The 18,922-nt window shown below is 37.1% G+C and overlaps 1 protein-coding gene across 1 annotated transcript in view; it reads right to left on the minus strand.

The window, feature by feature from the left end:
* LOC129230563 (myo-inositol 2-dehydrogenase-like) overlaps positions 1–18,922 on the minus strand; it is a 28,644-nt gene that overhangs the window by 8,354 nt on the left and 1,368 nt on the right. The window contains exons 2-7 of the mRNA XM_054864968.1: positions 7,223–7,486; positions 6,857–6,927; positions 6,511–6,619; positions 6,273–6,400; positions 4,300–4,523; positions 2,938–3,114 (exon numbers count right to left, since the gene is read on the minus strand). Coding sequence (XP_054720943.1) covers positions 2,938–3,114; positions 4,300–4,523; positions 6,273–6,400; positions 6,511–6,619; positions 6,857–6,927; positions 7,223–7,486 — 973 coding nt within the window. The remainder of the gene's footprint in view (positions 1–2,937; positions 3,115–4,299; positions 4,524–6,272; positions 6,401–6,510; positions 6,620–6,856; positions 6,928–7,222; positions 7,487–18,922) is intronic.

Raw genomic sequence — 18,922 nt, forward strand, 5'->3', positions numbered from 1 at the left:
TTTTCAAATTGTTCGAGATTTTGTCGCGTGTTGTTGCGCATCACGACATAACATTTGCATTTATTTTTGAATAGCAATGAAAAATATAAATACCTTGTTTTTCTTACTTTGACGACCTGTCATTTTTTTGAAAAGGCGGTAAGTTCCAATCTCATCTTTTACATGATCTCTTGAAACTTTAAACTGGAATATCTCACTGAGTTTGGTCGCACAAATGTCAAGTTTTCTGTGTTAGTAATATCTTTCTATGGAGATGATTTCCCTTAATATAAGTTAGGGGGCCGTATAAAAAGTTAAATTTTGTATTTTTTGACTCATTTTTATTTTTGCTTCAAACTTTCAATATCTTAACTCTGCATCTGATTCTGAACCTTTTTGCAATTGGAAGTATACACCTAGGACTAATGGTTGCGAAAATAAAGGTCTTGCAGGTTAAAACGGAACACCTGTTTATGTGTGTGTTAGGGCAATGTGCGAATCAGAGCCTCTAACGAAAAAAATTTCTGGATACGGCCTTGAGTATATGCATTAGAAATATGTAGACAGTAAAATAGCTTTTCTTGAGACAGTTAGTCTGCGGCGCTGTGTTCAAGAGCCAGTATAATGAAAAGTAACAAAGTGTCTGACGCCCGATCACTTTTTATGCAACAAATTTACTCAACGATAGTTATTGTAAAACTATATCTGAAGCTGCAGGCATCGCTTCAATCGATAAAACATTTGAAAGTGTAAATGTTTTATTTTATGTAAAGTTTCTGTACATTATAATTTCTTTCTGTTGTAATTTTTAGATAGATTTGTTTTTAGTCGTGCTGAGTTTATTTTTAAATGTGCTGTAAATAGTTAATTAGTTTAAATCAGTGTTTTGGATTTAGTATCGTGCAAGAAATGTAAAATTCGAGTGTCGTGTTAGCGCAAACATTTATGTGTGCAAAACAGTCAAAACATAACCCCCCACTCAATGTATTTTTATTATTTACTGTACGAAGTCAATAAGTTTTATAGTTGCAAAACATTTCTATTCTCAGATTTCAATGAGAATCAAATTTTTAACTACTAAAAAATATAATCTTTACTAATAATAAAACTGAAAGTCTCTCTGTCTGTCAGGATCTCTCTCTATCCGGATCTCTGTCTGTCTCGCAAGATCTCTGTGACGCGCATAGCGCCTAGACCGTTCGATCGATTTTCATAAAATTTGGCACAAAGTTAGTTTTTAGCATGGGGGTGTGCACCTCGAAGCGATTTTTCGAAAATTCGATGTGGTTCTTTTTCTATTCCAATTTTAAGAACAAAATTATCATAAGATGGACGAGTAAATGACCAAATTATCATAACGTGGAACTGTAACATGGGCACAAGCCAATTGGCGAGAAAATTCACCAAACATTATTTGTAAATATGTATACAGGCGAACCAAGAGATCTTTAAATTTTTCTATTACGGGCAAAGACGTGCGGGTACCACTAGTTTCAAATAAAAATGAATCACCTCGGCTTAAGCGGAACCTCGAACTTTCGAGACTCGGATTTTCGATACCCTAAATTAATGAAAGCAAAGAGAGACAGAAAAAATAATATATAAGATCGTGTGCAAATGACTATGGTTGGAATTCAATATTTTCAACCAAATTTGCTTATTTACGTCAAGGAAAAATATAGCTGTTAAGAAGTAGGTTAACAACGAAAAGAGATCATGTGAAAAATCAAAAATATAGTATTGATGCTCCTGAACCATATGATTTGTTTTTAAATCGTCTTGTGTGGACGATCTAAAATAAACGCCGGGTAATTGAATCAGTGGTTAATTGAATCAAACGCATTAATGAATCAAATCGTCAAAAAACAGAGGAAAATCCAGCTTTATTGAATTAACCGCTTTATAAAATCAAAAATATTTAGAGCATACGTGATTCATATAAGCAGCGGCCACTGTATTATAAATTATTTTTTTCTTTTTTAAAGCGATTTTTTTCAATGGAAAAAAATATATATTAGCTACGCTTCTTTGTTTAAAAAGGTGCTACAGTAGACGCGGGTTAATTGAATCAGTGGTTAATTGAATCAACCGTTTTAGTGAATTCCCCCCCCCCCCCCGTCAAAAACAGAACATATTCCAGCTGTATTGAATTAGCCGCGTTTTTGAATCAGCCGCTTTATGGAATCAAAACTGTCTAGAACAATCGTGATTCATATAAGCGGCGGTCACAGTACTACTTGATTTGTTCTTGTATTTATTTTTTATGTATCTATTTCATCAGGTGAGCTAGGCCCAAGACATATTGTGTTTCTAAAAATCAGTTTAAAATATTAAAAAGGTACTGTCTGCCCACGGATTGTGTGGAATTGGCAAACGTTCAGTTAAGACGAGTCTATCTGAATGAGGGGGAATGATTTGAATGTGACTCTGCTTAATTTAGAGGCTAACATACATCTGCAAAAACTGACATCCCTGAAAACTAATGGGTGCGTCCATTTCCGCCTGTAAACCGGATTTTTGCCTTTCCGTCTAATCGGTGGTCAGACTGTTTGTTTGACATAATTTACAGTCTTAGCTAATTTAGAGAATATTGATTAGATAGTGGGAAGTCGATATTGGTGTACAGGAAAGAAGACTCGTTTAGTACTGGACGGAACTTCTTGTTAAACATTGCTAAAACTAGTGTGAATTGATTTTGTTACATGGTAAGTAGCACAGATCACAAGTCTTTTTGTAAATTTACTGAACGCAATTTTATGATAAAAAGCAAAGATTGGATGAAACTGAAAATAATAATGGTAATAAAAATAAATAAATATTTTTAATCGAGAAAATTATTAAAGTTTAATCTTTTTTTTTTTTAATTCACGGACTGCTTTCTAAAATTTAAAACTATTAAGCTTGTTAACGAATAAATACGTACTTTGCACTTGAAAATGAAATGAATGAGTTACCAACGTTTTGATTACCTTGAGCGACACTGAGAAAATGTTCCATTTCTAATGCATACGCTTCCTGGTATCTGGAAGCAAATGAGAAGAAGATTGGTACTGCGGTGGTTCCTTTTACATTATGACACTGTAATCCGTAAGGTCTCTGCTCCCCGCACGTCAGCATTCCTTTGGGTCCAAAGACCTGAATCAACATTAAACGTTATTAAAGTTGAACAGACAATAAATAGCCGTATGATTGATTACAAAAAAAGGAAAAGCTCAAGAGTTTGTCAAGCGTATTTTCACGCTTTGTAATCTAAATGAAAATATAAAATCGTAGAAAAAGGAAAAGAAAAGTAATTGGAACTTTGAAAATATTACATTCAACATTATTTTTTTAATATACAATGTCAGACAGATATATATAGAATTGACAACCATCCCGGTAGCAGAAACCGTGCTACCGGGATGGTTGTAGCTTTCTGCACGAATCTGTAGAACTTCAAGTAAAAAAATACAGTTCAGATTGAAACAAAAAGAAAAAAAAATCATGCTAAAATCTGTAATGGAATCTCAGTGGTTGAGAGATCAATAGCATTTGCTCGGGCAGTTACCTGCGTGCCAATACTCCATTTTAATTTGATACTTTTTAGCCTTTGCTTCCCTTGTAATTTGTAAATTTAGCATTTGTTTTCAGGCATTCCTTGGGGAGTGTGTTACGACTAACCGAATGCTGGTTTGCCTTGCATCAGACTATTTTTCAGTTTTTTGATCGCGTCGCAGACTGCTGAAAAAGATTCTCCTAAAGGGATCATCATAATGCTCTTCAGTGTTTTCGTATATTTCACTTCCGAATCGTCAGAAAAAATGTGCCGAATAAGGAACTTTTTGGGAGGTCGCGGTCACAATAACCTCCCATCTGGTCGCACTTCAGGAGCCTCCGCGGCTCTGTGGTAGAAGCTTCACCCTTCTAAGCTGGAAGTCGTGGGTTCAATTCTCGCTTGTGCCCTGGGTGTTATCCCCTTCTCATGTGTTGTAAATCTTTCCTATGTGTGTCCGGAGGCAAGGAGCTTTGTATGCAGTCCTCTATGTATGTAAAGCTGCTAAGCTTCTGTGTAAATAAATAAAACTTCCTTGTATCTGCTGATATTTGGCAAGTAGCCTGAAACCTTTAGTTTTTTAACATTAAAAATACATTTTATATGGTGTTTTTCCCTTCCATCTCACCCTCCTTTCTTTACAAAATTTTTTCATATGCAAAAATGTGTTAAATCAAAACTGCTAAATTTTCTTTTCCCGCCCTCAATCACAGAAATCATACCACTGATCAGATGTGGAAAACTGAAAAGTTTTTATTGTTTGCCATTCTGTTTCCACAACAACTCACCTCAATTCTCTGGTCGTATCCATAGACAGCATGCCTGCTGAGGTCGATGGTCGCGATACTTCCACTCGGAAACTTCATGAGGATGGCCACCGTGTCATAGTCATCTAGCTGCTTGACGTCTTCGTAGTGGGAGTGGGCAACTGCAGATACCGTTTCTGGATACTCCCCCAACACCCAACAAATGTAGTCGAGATCGTGGACAGCACAGTCGTGGAAGATGCCACCTATGATAACAGGGAAGAATAAACATGAGCTTTTAGTTAAGTTTAGAGATCCTCAATACGGAGAGATTGAACAACTTCGGAACGGCGGCCATTTTATGTCCAGATGCTCACTCCCCGTAGACGTTAATGCATCTTCTACCCCAAATATCACTGTACATTGTATCGAAGAAATTATAAGCTAGTTATGATATCATGAAAGGAAATGTGCAGTTCACAAATATCTGTTTGTTTTCTATCTTTATGAACAAGTTTTTGAGAAAAAAAACTTTTCTTTGTAAGCGCTATGACGATACGAAACGATTGACGCCGGATTGCCAGACTTGGCGCTCACTCCGTTTATTGAAAATACGTGGAGAGAAAAAAAAAATCAGTCTGTTCTTTAAAGATTTCATGTCCTATATTCCGTGGGAAAGCTAAAAACTCACACAGCACAGCATTTCGAGATGACAACACTTGGACTAAACATGGCGGAGATCGGCGCGCCGTTGTCCAATCTCTCCGTATATAGGATCTCTAGTTAAGTTAAGCCAGATGTAGAACGATTCGTTGTACAGTATAATCAAGTTCAATTTAAATCTTTGATTACAAAGTCAAAAAAAAAGTATTTTGCCTCCCTTTATTATGTGTATGAACATTTGAGATCAAAAATAAATCAAATTTAGTGTTGTAATTTTTATGCCATAAGTTTTTGTTCCACAGGTTGGGATATACATATTGCAGTTGTAGTTTATGGTGAGACTCCTACCATTAGCAATCGACCAACTAAAACCACACATTCCGTTTTGAAAAATTTCATTTAAACTTCAACTCCCTTTGGGGAATTGAAGATGAAAACACAAACATTAATGGTTTGGTTTTGCGCTGTTGAGATACAATTGTCACCAGCTAGTAGTCAATGAGAATTAACTTTAGCCTAGAGAGCGTCCTAAACGCAGAACGCTTCCTTTTACGATTTTTGTTGTAATTCTTTTAAAGTCTAAGACTAAGTTTTTAGTCTTAATTTTGAAATTCAGCTGCAGAAAAATGCAGATGCCATGATATGTTAGTGCCATGAATATTTCATTGAATCTTGACCATGCATACACAGGAGCTTTGTTTGAATAACTCATCCTATGTTCTATTTTCCAGAAAAATATTGAAACCGTCTCTTTCAGGTAACAAAACCTTTTTCTCTGTGATTCCATACTTTTTAGCCTGAAGTTTTAGGATAATCGTCGTATAGCAGTGGTCAGATTCTTCTTCCGCAGTGGATCTGGTATAAGTTGCTTGTGTATAAGTTAGCGGTTCTAGACATTAGACCACATGGGCTTCCGGTAAGATTTTATTTTTAAAAATATTTGAACATGCCGTAACAGAAAGAAATTCTGAATGTTCTGGACAAAAGACGAAAGCATGGAAGGTTAGACGAATGTGGTGCTTCTTCCTCGAACTTTCAACTGATGGGGGGAAATGCAATTCAGTTACTTCTGCAATAACGAAAAAGACAGGGCGGCACCATCTATAACGATTAATATGGCTGTAGGAAATCTTCAATGAAGCATGTTCCTTTTAGTTGACTTCTATAGTCTTTGAAAAGCTAAAACATAAAAACCACTTTTTGTAGTTAAAAAAAAACTATGAAACGGTTTTCTATTTTTAAATTTTACTCCAAAATGACAGATCATATTCAGTTAAAGTTACTGATGGTAATGATGCATAATGAAAACTAAAATATTTTACAATGTGTAAAACTAGATGAAATGCACTTGCCTGATATCTGAAGGTACTCTACTGGTGGTTTTGGTGAATCTCTGCTACAGGTTTTGATGACTTGAACTTTTCCTATTTCCCCAGCTTCGACTCTGGTTTTGAGGCACCGAAGGCCAGGGTCGAATCGCCTAGGTCGAAAAACAACATTTTAATCTCATGAAAGCATTGCAAAAGTGAAAACGCGCTTGTGAGAACAAAATTTTGAAAAAGGCATATCTCAAGTTTATAACCTGCTTACCTATTGAAAGCACACAGAAGAGGTTTCGCATGTTTCTTAGAACTTTGTATACATCTTTCAATACCATCATCATTCAAGGCCAGAGGCTTCTCACAGAAGACAGCCTTCCCTATGACAAATTTACCAATTTTAGACAAAATGGTTGCAAGAAGTATCCTCCATGGAATGTAGTAGATTCTTTATTCCATAAGAAGAATAAAGAATCCACTAACCTTTTTCATATTATGAGAAGTTGAGGTAAAGAATGATTTTGTCTCGTTATTAAGAGTTATGATTATAAAGTAATAGAAATCGGGTTGTTTAGAATGGAAATGAAAAATAAAATTAGATTGTGTTATATGCTTACCAGATTCTAAGGATTTCATTACTAATTCTTCATGGGAAAATGTGGGGGTACAAACAAGCACTGCGTCCACCCTAGAATTTATAAAGAAAAAGGCATGAATGAATGAAGCTTAGTTACAGTTCGGTGCTTGATTGCTAGATTAATGTCTAACTGCTCATTGGCAACTAATCCGATCAAACTGCCAAACAAGCAGCCATCGTGGTTGTCACAAGTTTTAGATCATAGTAAAATCTAAAATTGTACAATTGAGGCAGTGAGAAGCAAAGGGATGTAAGTGCCAAAATTAAAAATTTTGAGATTATCTGTACAAATGGTAGGAGAACCTTTCTTCCGTTCGGTGCAAGAAATGGAACCTGAATCTCTCACCTGGGATCTTTAAAGATTGCTTCGCTGTCGTTTGATTTCAAGAACGTGGTTTCTGTGTCCAGCATCTTCCACTGGTTCCGAACGAAGTTCACTCTTTCCGTGGATTCTTCGACGCAGTAGTATATGTGAGCTCTGGGATTCCGTCTCAGGTTGTCTAGGTGAATGGTTCCTATGCGGCCGAGGCCAAAGATGGCGATCCCCACCGCTGGTTTATCTGTGCTGATGTGGTTTTGGAACTGGATGCCTTCCATACTTTTTTTGTAACTAGAAAAAAGAACAGGAAGTAGAAAAAACTTAAAATTGTTTTGTTTCCAACAAATTAAAAGTTTTCGCAATCAAGAACTGCAGTCAGGTGTTCACTCTATCCTTGTATTCGCATAGAGTAACCGGTAGATCGCAAGCATAAAATCGGAAGGTATTCTTCTTTTTTTTTTAAATTTCTTTACGTTTTATTCTTTTGAAATTCTAATTCTCAACGATTTTAGCATTTAGCTGTTACGAAACTCGCAGAATATATTTTTCAAGGAAAGGTATTGCTCAGTTAAAAAGAGCAAAGAAAAAAGAGTGATAGGAGAATCCACTTTTAGCTTTTGTTTCATTTTAAATCGCTTTTAGGGGGGTGAGGTAGGAGTTGTGCATCCTAACCGGGTGTCACTGTTGAACTGATTTCATCCATGCTGGGATACTCCCCCCCCTCCGCCCTTAGCAACGCCACTGCAAATAATAGCAAAACTTTTCTTCTATTGCCATTCATTCTGAACTTCTCTATTAAGACAACTTCACCAAACGAGCTCTGACGGATTTTATCTGACGGATTATATTCACTTGAGCAACCTGGAGCAGTGGTTCTCAAACTTCTTATTCACGTTACGACCCCTTTTCACCAACTAAACAACCCGCGTCCCCCCCCTCCACATACACTGAAGTGACAAAATTCATGGGATAGCAATATGCAAATATACAGATGGCAGTAGCATCGCGTAGAACAGGTATAAATGCGCAGTGCTTTCGCAGAGCTTTCATTTGTGTTCAAGTTGTTCATGTGAAGAGATTTTGACGTGATTATGACCGCACGACGGGAATTAAGATTTTGGACGCGGAATGTTAGTTGGAGCTAGACGCATGGGTCATGCTATTTCGGATATCGTTAGGGAATTCAACATTCCCTGGTCCACTGTGTCAAGAGTGTGCCGAGAGTATCGAATTTCAGGCATAACATCCCACCATGGACAGTGCAGTGGTCGACCGCGTGCACTTAACGACCGAGACCGGCGACGTCTGCGTAGAGTTGTGAATGCTAACAGACAAGCAACACTGCGTCAAATAACCGCAGAAATCAATGTGGGACGTACGAGGGACGTGTCCGGTAGGACTGTGCGGCGAAATTTGTCTTCCTTGGGCTATGCCAGCAGAAGACCGACTCGAGTGCCTTTACTGACAGCACGACATCGCTTTCAGCGACTCTCGTGGTCACGTGAGCATATCGGCTGGTCCCTAGATGAATGGAAAACCGTGGCCTGGTCCGATGAGTCACGATTTCTGTTGCTAAAAGCAGATGGTAGGGTTCGAGTGTGGCGCAGACCCCACGAAGCCATGGACCCAAATTGTCAACAAGGCACTGTTCAAGCTGGTGGTGGCCGCATAATGGTGTGGGCTGTTTTTACATGGCATGGACTTGGTCCTCTGGTGCGACTGAACCAAACAGTGACTAGAAATGCTTATGTTCAGCTACTTGGAGATCACTTGTGGTCATTCATGGACTTCATGTACCCCAACAACGATGGGATTTTTATGGATGACAATGCACCATGTCACCGGTCCACAACTGTTCGCGATTGGTTTGAAGAACATTCTGGACAATTCCAGCGAATGATCTGGCCACCTAGATCGCCCGACATGAATCCCATCGAGCATTTATGGGACATCATCGAGAGGTCTGTTCGTGCCCAAAATCCTGCACCATCAACACTTTCTCAATTATGGACGTCCATAGAGACAGCATGGCTCAATATTCCTGCAGAAGACTTCCAACAACTTGTTGTGTCCATGCCACGTCGAGTTGCTGCACTTCGCCGGGCGAAAGGAGGACCTACACGATATTAAGACGTATCCCATGACTTTTGTCACTTCAGTGTATATATGTATATGTTTGTATCTGTGTGTGTGCGTATGCGTAGCCATTGCACATATTTTACATGACTCACAAATGATTGTAGAAACAAAGAAAACAAAAAAAAGGTAGTCACTATAATGTTAAACATACATTTCGGCGCTTTCATAATTTTTGCGTCAGCAGTGGTGAATGCAAATTCAGGATTAGGTTTTCGAAGGAACTGTCATAAAAAATCTCGAATAGTCTTACTCTCTTCCAACTTTCATTGAAGTGAATGAATGCATTTTCTTTTAACAAGATTGTCAAGTCAAACATTGGGAGGAAGGCCTTTGGTAGCCAGTGGCTGATACAAGGGGAGGGTCATGGGGGTCATGACCCCCCCCCTAAACAGTCGACAATAGCATCCGTCCACATTGTGTTCAAAACACTGTACGAATAAAATGTAAACAATTTCAGTTGTGTTTTCAATTCATTAATTATTTTTGAAAGTCAACATTTGAATTTATTTCTTTCATTGCTTAAGAAATTAATTTGCAACGTTTATGCCTATTAGGAACCCTATTCCTGACCGGTTTCATGCTCTTTATCAACACCCAAGCATTTAAAGAAGTTTTTTTGTGCCCAAAACCGTAAGTTCGTTTGGGGAGGGGGTCATTCTTTGGCATGACCCCCCCCCCCCCGAAAATGGTAGACTGTATCCGCCCCTGTTGGTAGCCGTGCAATTTGCTTTAGGCGTATACGTAAAAAGATGCTTATAGGTTGTGAATACCTCTTATTTTATTACTAAACTAGTATTTCTACTGTAGGATCATTTCCTTCGATTCTATATTTAATTTTATGAATCAATTTAGACTTCTCTTTAATTGCTCGTAATGTTAGCCCCATTTTAGTCAACCAAAAATGCTATTGTCTTCTGAGGATTTTGTTTTGTAATATCAGTTTTGATTTCTTATAAAAACTTTCAATGCTAATTAAGTTTTAAATTAGGTCGTATTTTACAATAAAGCATGTTCTGTTCAGATTATTAATAGAAAACATAAAAGAATACGAATTTAGTTAATGCTTTTGTTTTAATGAAATAGGTCTTCAATACAAATAATTCCTAACATTTCGAACAATTTACGATCACTTTTTTCAATTAAACAAAAAATGTCATTTTTATCACCATAAATTATCCTAAATATAAATTTCTTGACACCTATTTCACTTACCGGAATTTGCCTTCAAACTTTTGTAAAATGAGTTCTTTAACTCTTAATTCCTGTTTCTGGACTGAGTAAAGCTGCGCAAAGTCGTGTGATTGCGTTTAGCACAACAAAGGGATAGCGCTTTTATTAAAGTTCTAGGTAACGGAGCATTAGATAATTCGATTCTCGATAAGAATTTTTGAAGAATCCAATGAAATAATCGCCATATGTATAAAAATGAAAAAATGATTAGATAAGAGATCGAAAATTGAATGGAGTATTTACGGCTGATAATTATGTAAATTATTTTTTGACAACCATTTAACTCTATTTCAAAATGTGTGGAGCATTCAGTGGCGGATTGGTTCAAAAAATCGGAACTGGCATTAGGAGGTGTAGCGGCCCCATAGCTCTTATAGATATTAAATTTTACCTAACGATTGGGATATCACTTAAATATGAGGAAATTATTCTTAACAACTAAATATGTCATATTTAAACAAAATTTAGCAGATATAAACACTTCTGCTCTTTAATGGTGAACAAATTGATACAGTATTAGCTAAACCTTATTTTGGGGGAAAATTGTGATTGTAATTGTCCATTTAAGTATTTTTATAATGCCCAGAACTTGACTAAATATTTCTTTAATGATGCTTGGCACCCCACTGCTTGGCTAGTATGTCCTTTTCTGCAGTCATAACAAGTAACTTAATTGCCCTGTAAACTGATCTAGCGATGTTCATGGGTGAAAGACTAGGGCCGTCTTAGAACGTGATGGGTCCCTCGACACAAACATATATTACTGGGCCCTGCCATATTCCATTTTTTATACTGCCATATCCTGACGACCCCCAGACTCGATGTGAGGTCACAAACCTGGTGGGAGGGGTCGGGTACGAGTTTGGCAGCCCCTTTAATATTTTTTCAAACGCATGTATCAATACAAAGAGAGAGAGAGAGAGTGTGTGGACTTAGTTTTCTGGCTTCCGGGAGTCTTGAAAGTATTAGCAATATAAACTTAATGGAAAGATTAACATAGAGTCTGAAATAGGGGGGTTCGTGGAGTTTCTTCCCCTGAAAATTTTCGAAATTGTAATCTTAAAAACTCAATTTTCGACAATATTTTGTTATGTTAGGGGAGCGTAGGTTCAGGGTTTCTCCTGCTGCAATTTTTCAGAAGTGGAAATCCAAAAACAGAATTTTAAATTATCTTCGAGTATATGGTACGAAGAGCGGTTCCGGGGGCTCTCATCTGAAAATTTTAAAAATATATTAGCTCTGAAAACGCAGTTTTAGAAGATCTTTGGTGATTTTTAGTCGAGATAGATTCCAAGGCCATCCAGCAGAAAATTTTCAAATTGAAGTCTTAAAAAACTTTTTTGGTAAAGACTAGGACACCGGCAGTTACTCGAAAATTAAGTTCCAAAAACGAAATTTTTGCTGACCTTCAGTGATGTTAGGAAAAGGAGTTTTCAGGAGGCTCCCCCCGAAAAATTTTCGAAATTGAAGCACTAAAAACGAGATTTAAAACGTTCGTCATTGATGATGCCGAAAGAGAGGTAGGGACGGGGCACTTTACCAGAAAATTTTTGATACTGTTAATTTAAAAACACAATTTTAGACCATCTTTGGGAATGTTAAAAAAATGGGAGAGGTTCGAGTACTTTCCTCCAGCAAATTTTCGAAACTGGATTCTCCTTAATGGTATTTTAAGATTGCATATTTTAAAATAATTTTACGGAAAAATATATTTTGTCACTTTTATTCCAATTGTTATAAACAGGGGCGCCGAGAGCAAAAGCGGATCCGGGAAAAAATGACAAAGTTCAATTTTTTCACAAGCCTCCTTCTACACCTTTCACCATTAGGATATTTTACATTCTGCACGAGTTCAATTCCAAGCCGGTCCCCTATTCTCCAACTAAGCTGACAGGACCTCACGTCGGCCCTTGTTGTAAGTTGCATTTTAGAGCAATTGTGAATTGTCATTTATAAATAAAGGCGTTAAAGAGACCAGAAGTATTTTAACTTTTTACGACCGCTAAGGTTTCCCTGTTTTTTTTTTTTTTTTTTAATTTATTCATTTTTTTATCATACCACTAAAAATATATTGGCAGCCTCAGAGCCCGACTAACTAAAAGTGAGGCCCTAGGCCCACATTAATTTGGAGGCCCCCTGAAGACTATGCAGTGTTTGATTTATATTTTAAAAGCACGAATGCACTTTTGGAGGCCTCTTTGTCTATTCACACAACTATGTATAAATCACTTATGTGCATTTGTGAATCCCCTTTGGGCCCCCTCATGATCGTGACCAAGTAAATTCGTTACTGGCAGAATGATTAAAAATTCCCCTTTAAAGAAGTTTTTTTTTCCAATTAATAAGTCATAATTTTTTATTTTTTGAAAAATACATGTATTTTTCATATTGTTGCATAATTCTTTAAAAAAATGTGGGTCCCCTTAGGAACATGGTGGACCAGGCCTAGGCCTAGTCAGCCTGTGTAATAATCAGGCCTTGAGCAGACCCATTTCAGAAATATCCCCCCCCCCTCTTGTGGTGACGGCCCTACCTCCCTCCATCCGCTCCATGCGCAAAGAAGAGCTGAGGCTGTGTTTTGCGAATTTGCGTTATTCTAAACACATGCGCGTAAAATTTACATTTTGCTGTCAGTAGACAGGCCTGCAAGAATTTGCTGTTAGTTGATCGGCCCCAAGCATGACCGGCCCACCGGGCAAATGCCCGGTTGCCCGCCGGCTCAATCCGCCACTGGGAGCATTGCGAGTGATAATAAAGGGAATTACTATTTGATAACTGATTAACTCTTTCTTGAAAAAATGTCTGGATTATTGTGGCAAGTAGTTTTGGAAATTGTTGTTGCTAAAGTTTCCCCTGAAGAATCTTTGGAGTATTGTGGCTGATTATGTAAATTACTAGAAAATTGCCCGTCAAGGTATAACGGCTGAAAATTGCTTCCACTTTTGAACGAATCAATTTCCTGCTTGGTGATTGATATTTTGATTGTTGAAAATTTAACCCTAACTCCAGTGGATGAACCCTAAACTCGAGTAGATAGCGTTCATTGTTGACCACATTTTCGTTTCTTCATTCTCCTAAAATAAGTCTCACAAGTAAAACAGTTAAGATGCTGGATCTAGTCCAGCTCAAAAGAAAGCATTCCCCTGCATGTCAAACATTGCCAATATATGTATATATATATATATATATATATATATCAAATTATAAATAACTTACTGAATTTTTGATGCTTCAACAATGAAATAAGGCCGTCGCGTATGCTATAGCGCGAGTTTCATTGTTGGTGACGTCAAAGCGTTACTCGATCAGTGATTTTGGCCATTATACATATATGAGTATTATTCAATAACTAATTGAATTTTTCTTTAAAAATGTATGGAATGTTGCGAAGGATAATTATTAGGGTGGAAGCGAAGTTAGGGGTGTGGTTCCGGTCGTTATAGCACGGAAAGGTTGCGGTTAGTGAAGACTTAAAGAGCAAAAAGCGTCTATCTACCAGTCGTGAAACGAGCCTGAAAATTCCAAAAAATGGAGGATTTCAACGTTTCTTTGTGAAAAAAAAGTTTTCGCTTCAATATAATTTTAACAGAAAAGTTTCAATTGGTGAAGATTTAAAAAATAAAAAAAGAAGAAGAAATTATTGAAATCAGCAAAAAGCTTACGATCTCACAAACTGAAAATCAAAATAAATAAATAAATTAATTAATTTATTAAACATTTTGAGAATTGCATCGTTACTTCTTGGTTCTTTAAAAAATTTTGCTTCAATGATATTTTAATGCTACAGGAGAAAAAAAGTTTTTTTTTTTTTTTTTTTTTTTTACAACGGCTACTACTATACCAGACAATTAACTAATTTATCTGTTTACAAATTGCGTTCACATTTCCCATATCCATCAATATTAATGAAAAATGCATTTTTTAAAATTTTTTTTTGTAAATTTTAAAACACATTTCTGCGAACTTTTAAAGATATAAATGATGTTTGCATAAGAATGATTCTGGATATCAATTTCGTGCTTGAGGATCTAAGTTGATAACTCAGTTTAGCTCGTGTAATGTGTAGCGCGCGAAGAAAACGGATTTTTTTTTCGAGTCACTGTAAAGTAGCAGAAAAGTTGTGATTGGTGATTAGACAATTAGCAAAATCAATTATTGAAAAAGGATTATATCTTCAGATATCAATTGAAAATTGTTTAAAAATCTGAAATTTCAACTTTTTTTTTTGTGATTTTCCCCTTTTTTTGAGCAAAACTGCAATAAATGTCTCTTATAATACATACAAAGTCTAACAATAAAGAAAACAATTAAAGGGGGGCCATGGCCACCCTGAAAAAGTTTCAAAAATAGTTAAAAACCTTTTTTAGAGCTAAATATAAAAAAACTCCTTATTATTCCTCGAAGTCCCTAACAAGAATAATAAAACAACGCCGCTGAGACATAAAACCATACTGAGGAAGTTTCAAAATAGTTTTTAAACTCTCTTTCCTAGCTTAAATTGAAAAAAAAAAAAAAAAAAACTTCATTGTGGTTCATATGAAGTCGAACAAGAATGGAAACAATGCCAGAGAGAGGGCATGGCCACCCCATGAAAATTTTAAAAATATCAAGTGTATACCAAATATTTGGGTTTATTTAGCATAATGGGCTCGTCTTGTTAGATATGTTTACTTTCCCCATGGGGAAAGAAAAGAGATATGTGTTAGTAAGTGTCCGATAAAAAGTTATACATTTAATTATTGCGCATTAAGTTAAAGTTAGATTTCAGTTTTAACCTGGCATTATGCAGTGATATGTAATTATTCTTTATTCCCTTCTTAATATAGGACGCTCCAAACCATTCCTCGTTCACTTGTTAATATTACCAAAGATCGTCTGCAAACCACATCTTAAAAAATAACTTGTAAAAGTTTCCAGGGGAGGGTCCCCCACCTCTCATTTTCGCCAATATCGTTCAAGATCGGCCTACATTTTGTTTTAAGCGCTTTGTTTCAGGGGGAGAACTCCTCCCTGCCTGACGTCATTGAAACTCTTCATGAATTACGTTTCTGGAGCTTCAACTTCGAAAATTGCTGGTCCTATAAAAGTTGCTCGTGAATCATGAATTGCCAACACTTGAGTTAAATTTTGAAAAAATTTAGGGAGTGGACCTCAGAATCTCTTCAACCCCTAACCTTACCAAAGATAGTCTAGAATGCGTTTTTAAGTCTATTGGTAAAATTTCCTGGGGTGGGCTTTTTAATCTCTCCTCTCCTTAACATCACAAAAAATAGTCTGAAACAGCCTTTTTGGTGCTCCAATTTTGGGGGGAGTGCTCCCAACCTCTCCCCCCTACCATTACCAAAGATAATGAAAATGCATCTTTAAGCCTGAAAATTAGAAAAATTTCTTGGTGTGGGCCCTCGCATTTCTAATCCACGTATCATCACGAAAAGATCGTATTAAACTGCTTTTTTGGCACTACAATAGCAAAACAAATCCACCGGAGAACCCCGAATTTCATTATTCTTAACATTATTGGAGAGAATGTTTGCGTTTTTCAGGTTTCAATTTCGAAAAATTGGCGGGGGGCGGGGAGGCACACCCAAGCCCTTAATATTACGAAAGACAGTTAAAATGCATTTCTAAGATAACAAACCAGAAAAAATTCCTTAAATGGGCCCTCAAATCTCTCCTCCCTCTAACATCATCAAAGATCGTTTAAAACTGCATTCTTCGAGCTACTATTTCGAAAAATAGAGAGGGGAGCGCCACCGAAGTTCTCCCCTAACATTACCAAAGATCGTCTAAAATACGTTTTTAAGACTACAAATTCGAAAACTTTCCGGGGGAGAAACCCCCGGGCCCCCTTTACTTCGGAGTTAATATTATACTTACGGTTGGTTCATGTCGGCTTCCTCTTAAACCAGAAGTCCTATACAGTTGCCTCAAAACAGAGTACTGATTACAGAATATTTCTTTGAGGCGGCGATATATGCACTGCACACGTTTGTTAAGAAAAGAGGGAAATTTTTGGGAAGATTACAGCCTTTATGTTCAACTTGTGCCGCCTGGTGAACATTCCGTTAAAATGCTTTAGTTAAAGGTGGGTTATATTAATATTTGTAAAATTCAAAGATTTTCTAAAGCATCGTATCTTTCCAAACAGCCCCCTCCGAGAATTCTGTCTGGATCCGCCCCTGTGTAGAAAAGCAATCGGTCAAAATCATCTTCAAGATTCCGTCAGGAGCAGTATCCGATTCCGAGAGTTTCGGCACAAGTTGGTCATTCCTCCTTTCCCAAACCCCCAATCCGGTACTTCACCATTAAGTTCCTAGCTACAGGTGTACCTGGTGGGTGGTACGGCAGAGTTAGAGATCCGTCTTGATGTTTGCAGCTACTTTGATAAATAATCTGTAACGGGACTCGTTGAGGGACTTTTCTGTGGCTAGAGCACCATACCATGAGAGATACATATGACTCCAGCGGCCTCAGTAGATTCTAGGGAAGAAGAACTGTTGTACTGTTGATACATACCATAAGATACATGTTGTATGATTTCCGATTTCTGGTACATTTTGACAGCAGAATGTTGTGATCAGTTAGGGATTTGGCTATCAAGAGAACAACCAGGAGGACTTCCTCTCCAACGATAGCCACCGAAGAATTTTGCCATCTGATGATAGCCGTCTTCGTAATATCAACGTCAACCTCACCTAAAGCTCGGAGCATATTTGTCCCGTTTTTCAACAGCTTCATCATTAGCGGATTTGTCAGCTGACCGTTACTATGAAAGTTGGACAGAAACCTTCTTGTTTGACCGTCGTTTCAATTTTCTAACTGACATTGATGTCCATATGGTTTATACGCCAGTCGTCTCTTTTTGCCTAACAGTTTTGCAGACTACGTAACCTCAGTAAGAATAAATTCAAATTAAATTAAATCAATGTCGTTATCAGGGCCGTAACCAGAAAATAATTTCGGGGAGGGTTTAAAAACTTTCATGCGGAGCTTAGCGCTATTTGTGCTAATGTTCAAGTCGTCGGGTTATCTATTATGAAAGCGTTTTATGCAGTTAATATACATAAGAAAGACATTTGAGTTTTAAAACAATATTTTTTGGAAATTTTTGAACATGAACGAACATTTAAATGTCAAACCAAATTTTTCGCGGGGAGGGGGTAAACCCTAAGAACCCCCCCCCCTATACGGCCTAACGTCATCCCTGGAAAATACAAAGTCCTCAAGCTGTACTATAGCTTGTGTCTTGTTGGTCCTTAAACAGCAGCGTTCTCCAGTCCACCGATTCATACTGCATATACGTAATTTTACAAATCTTCGTCCGATTCCTTGGTAAAGGGCTGTCCATAAATTCAAACTTTTTCTCAACATTTTTAACTCCCCCCCCCCCCCCCCCTTGTCACAAAGTTCGTTTTACAAGCTACTTTTCAAAAACATATTCGTATTAAAAAATGCTTGATGTCAAACTTCTTACTCTTTCCTTCCCCCTTGTCACAAAGTCACAATTCCACGACCCTCCCCCCCCCCTTAAACATCATTTGTGTTGTAGTAATCCACAAATACTTCTTTATTGTCCATCAGGATTGTCGAATTCATTGAGGAAAGAGGAAATGTGCGATTCTTTCGAGTCAGTTTGAAATTTGTGAATGGCAAGTGTTCCATTTTTTGTCATGAAGGTACGTGTTTGAAATTCTGTAACCTTTGATTGGTTGAATAAAATATAACAAAATAGCATACCAAATTGAAGGAAATTAAAAGCTCTACAACTTTGTCACTGACAATTTTCATGAGTATTGATCGTGGGTGGCACAAGGAGCAAATGTTTGACAAAAAGAGAGAAATTTTCCGAAAATCATCGATTTTTCATAACATATACCCGGAAAATAATTGGAAATTTGACAAATATGGGTAGAAACTGTTTCATAAGAACATTATTTTGCTTGAATTTTGATTTTAAACCCATTTTTTCCACCGTTTCCGACTTTAGCTCGAAAAACCCAAAATTTTCTTCCCCCCCTCCCTCCCACCTTTAGCTCACCCCTAGGGGCGGGGACTTTTAATATGTTAATATTACTTACTAACTACCCCTAACAATATTCTGAAGTCAAAAATTTATCGCATATTTCATGCACGCTTCATTTGACTGGACTATAAATACTATCAGTTAATTACTATCTAAAAAATCTACATTTAGAAAATCTGACGATTTAAGCGTAACGTAAGGGTGTAGGGGGTTACAAAAGAACCAAAAAAAAAAAAAGTTGTCTTGACGTTCTCAAGCGCGGTTTATTTTATTTAATTTTTATTTTGAAGAAAAAAGTGCATGAATGAGGAGTAGGGTGGTTCAAAAAAGTTTTT

Source organism: Uloborus diversus, chromosome 9, assembly GCF_026930045.1.
Source record: "Uloborus diversus isolate 005 chromosome 9, Udiv.v.3.1, whole genome shotgun sequence".
Lineage (NCBI taxonomy): Eukaryota > Metazoa > Arthropoda > Arachnida > Araneae > Uloboridae > Uloborus > Uloborus diversus.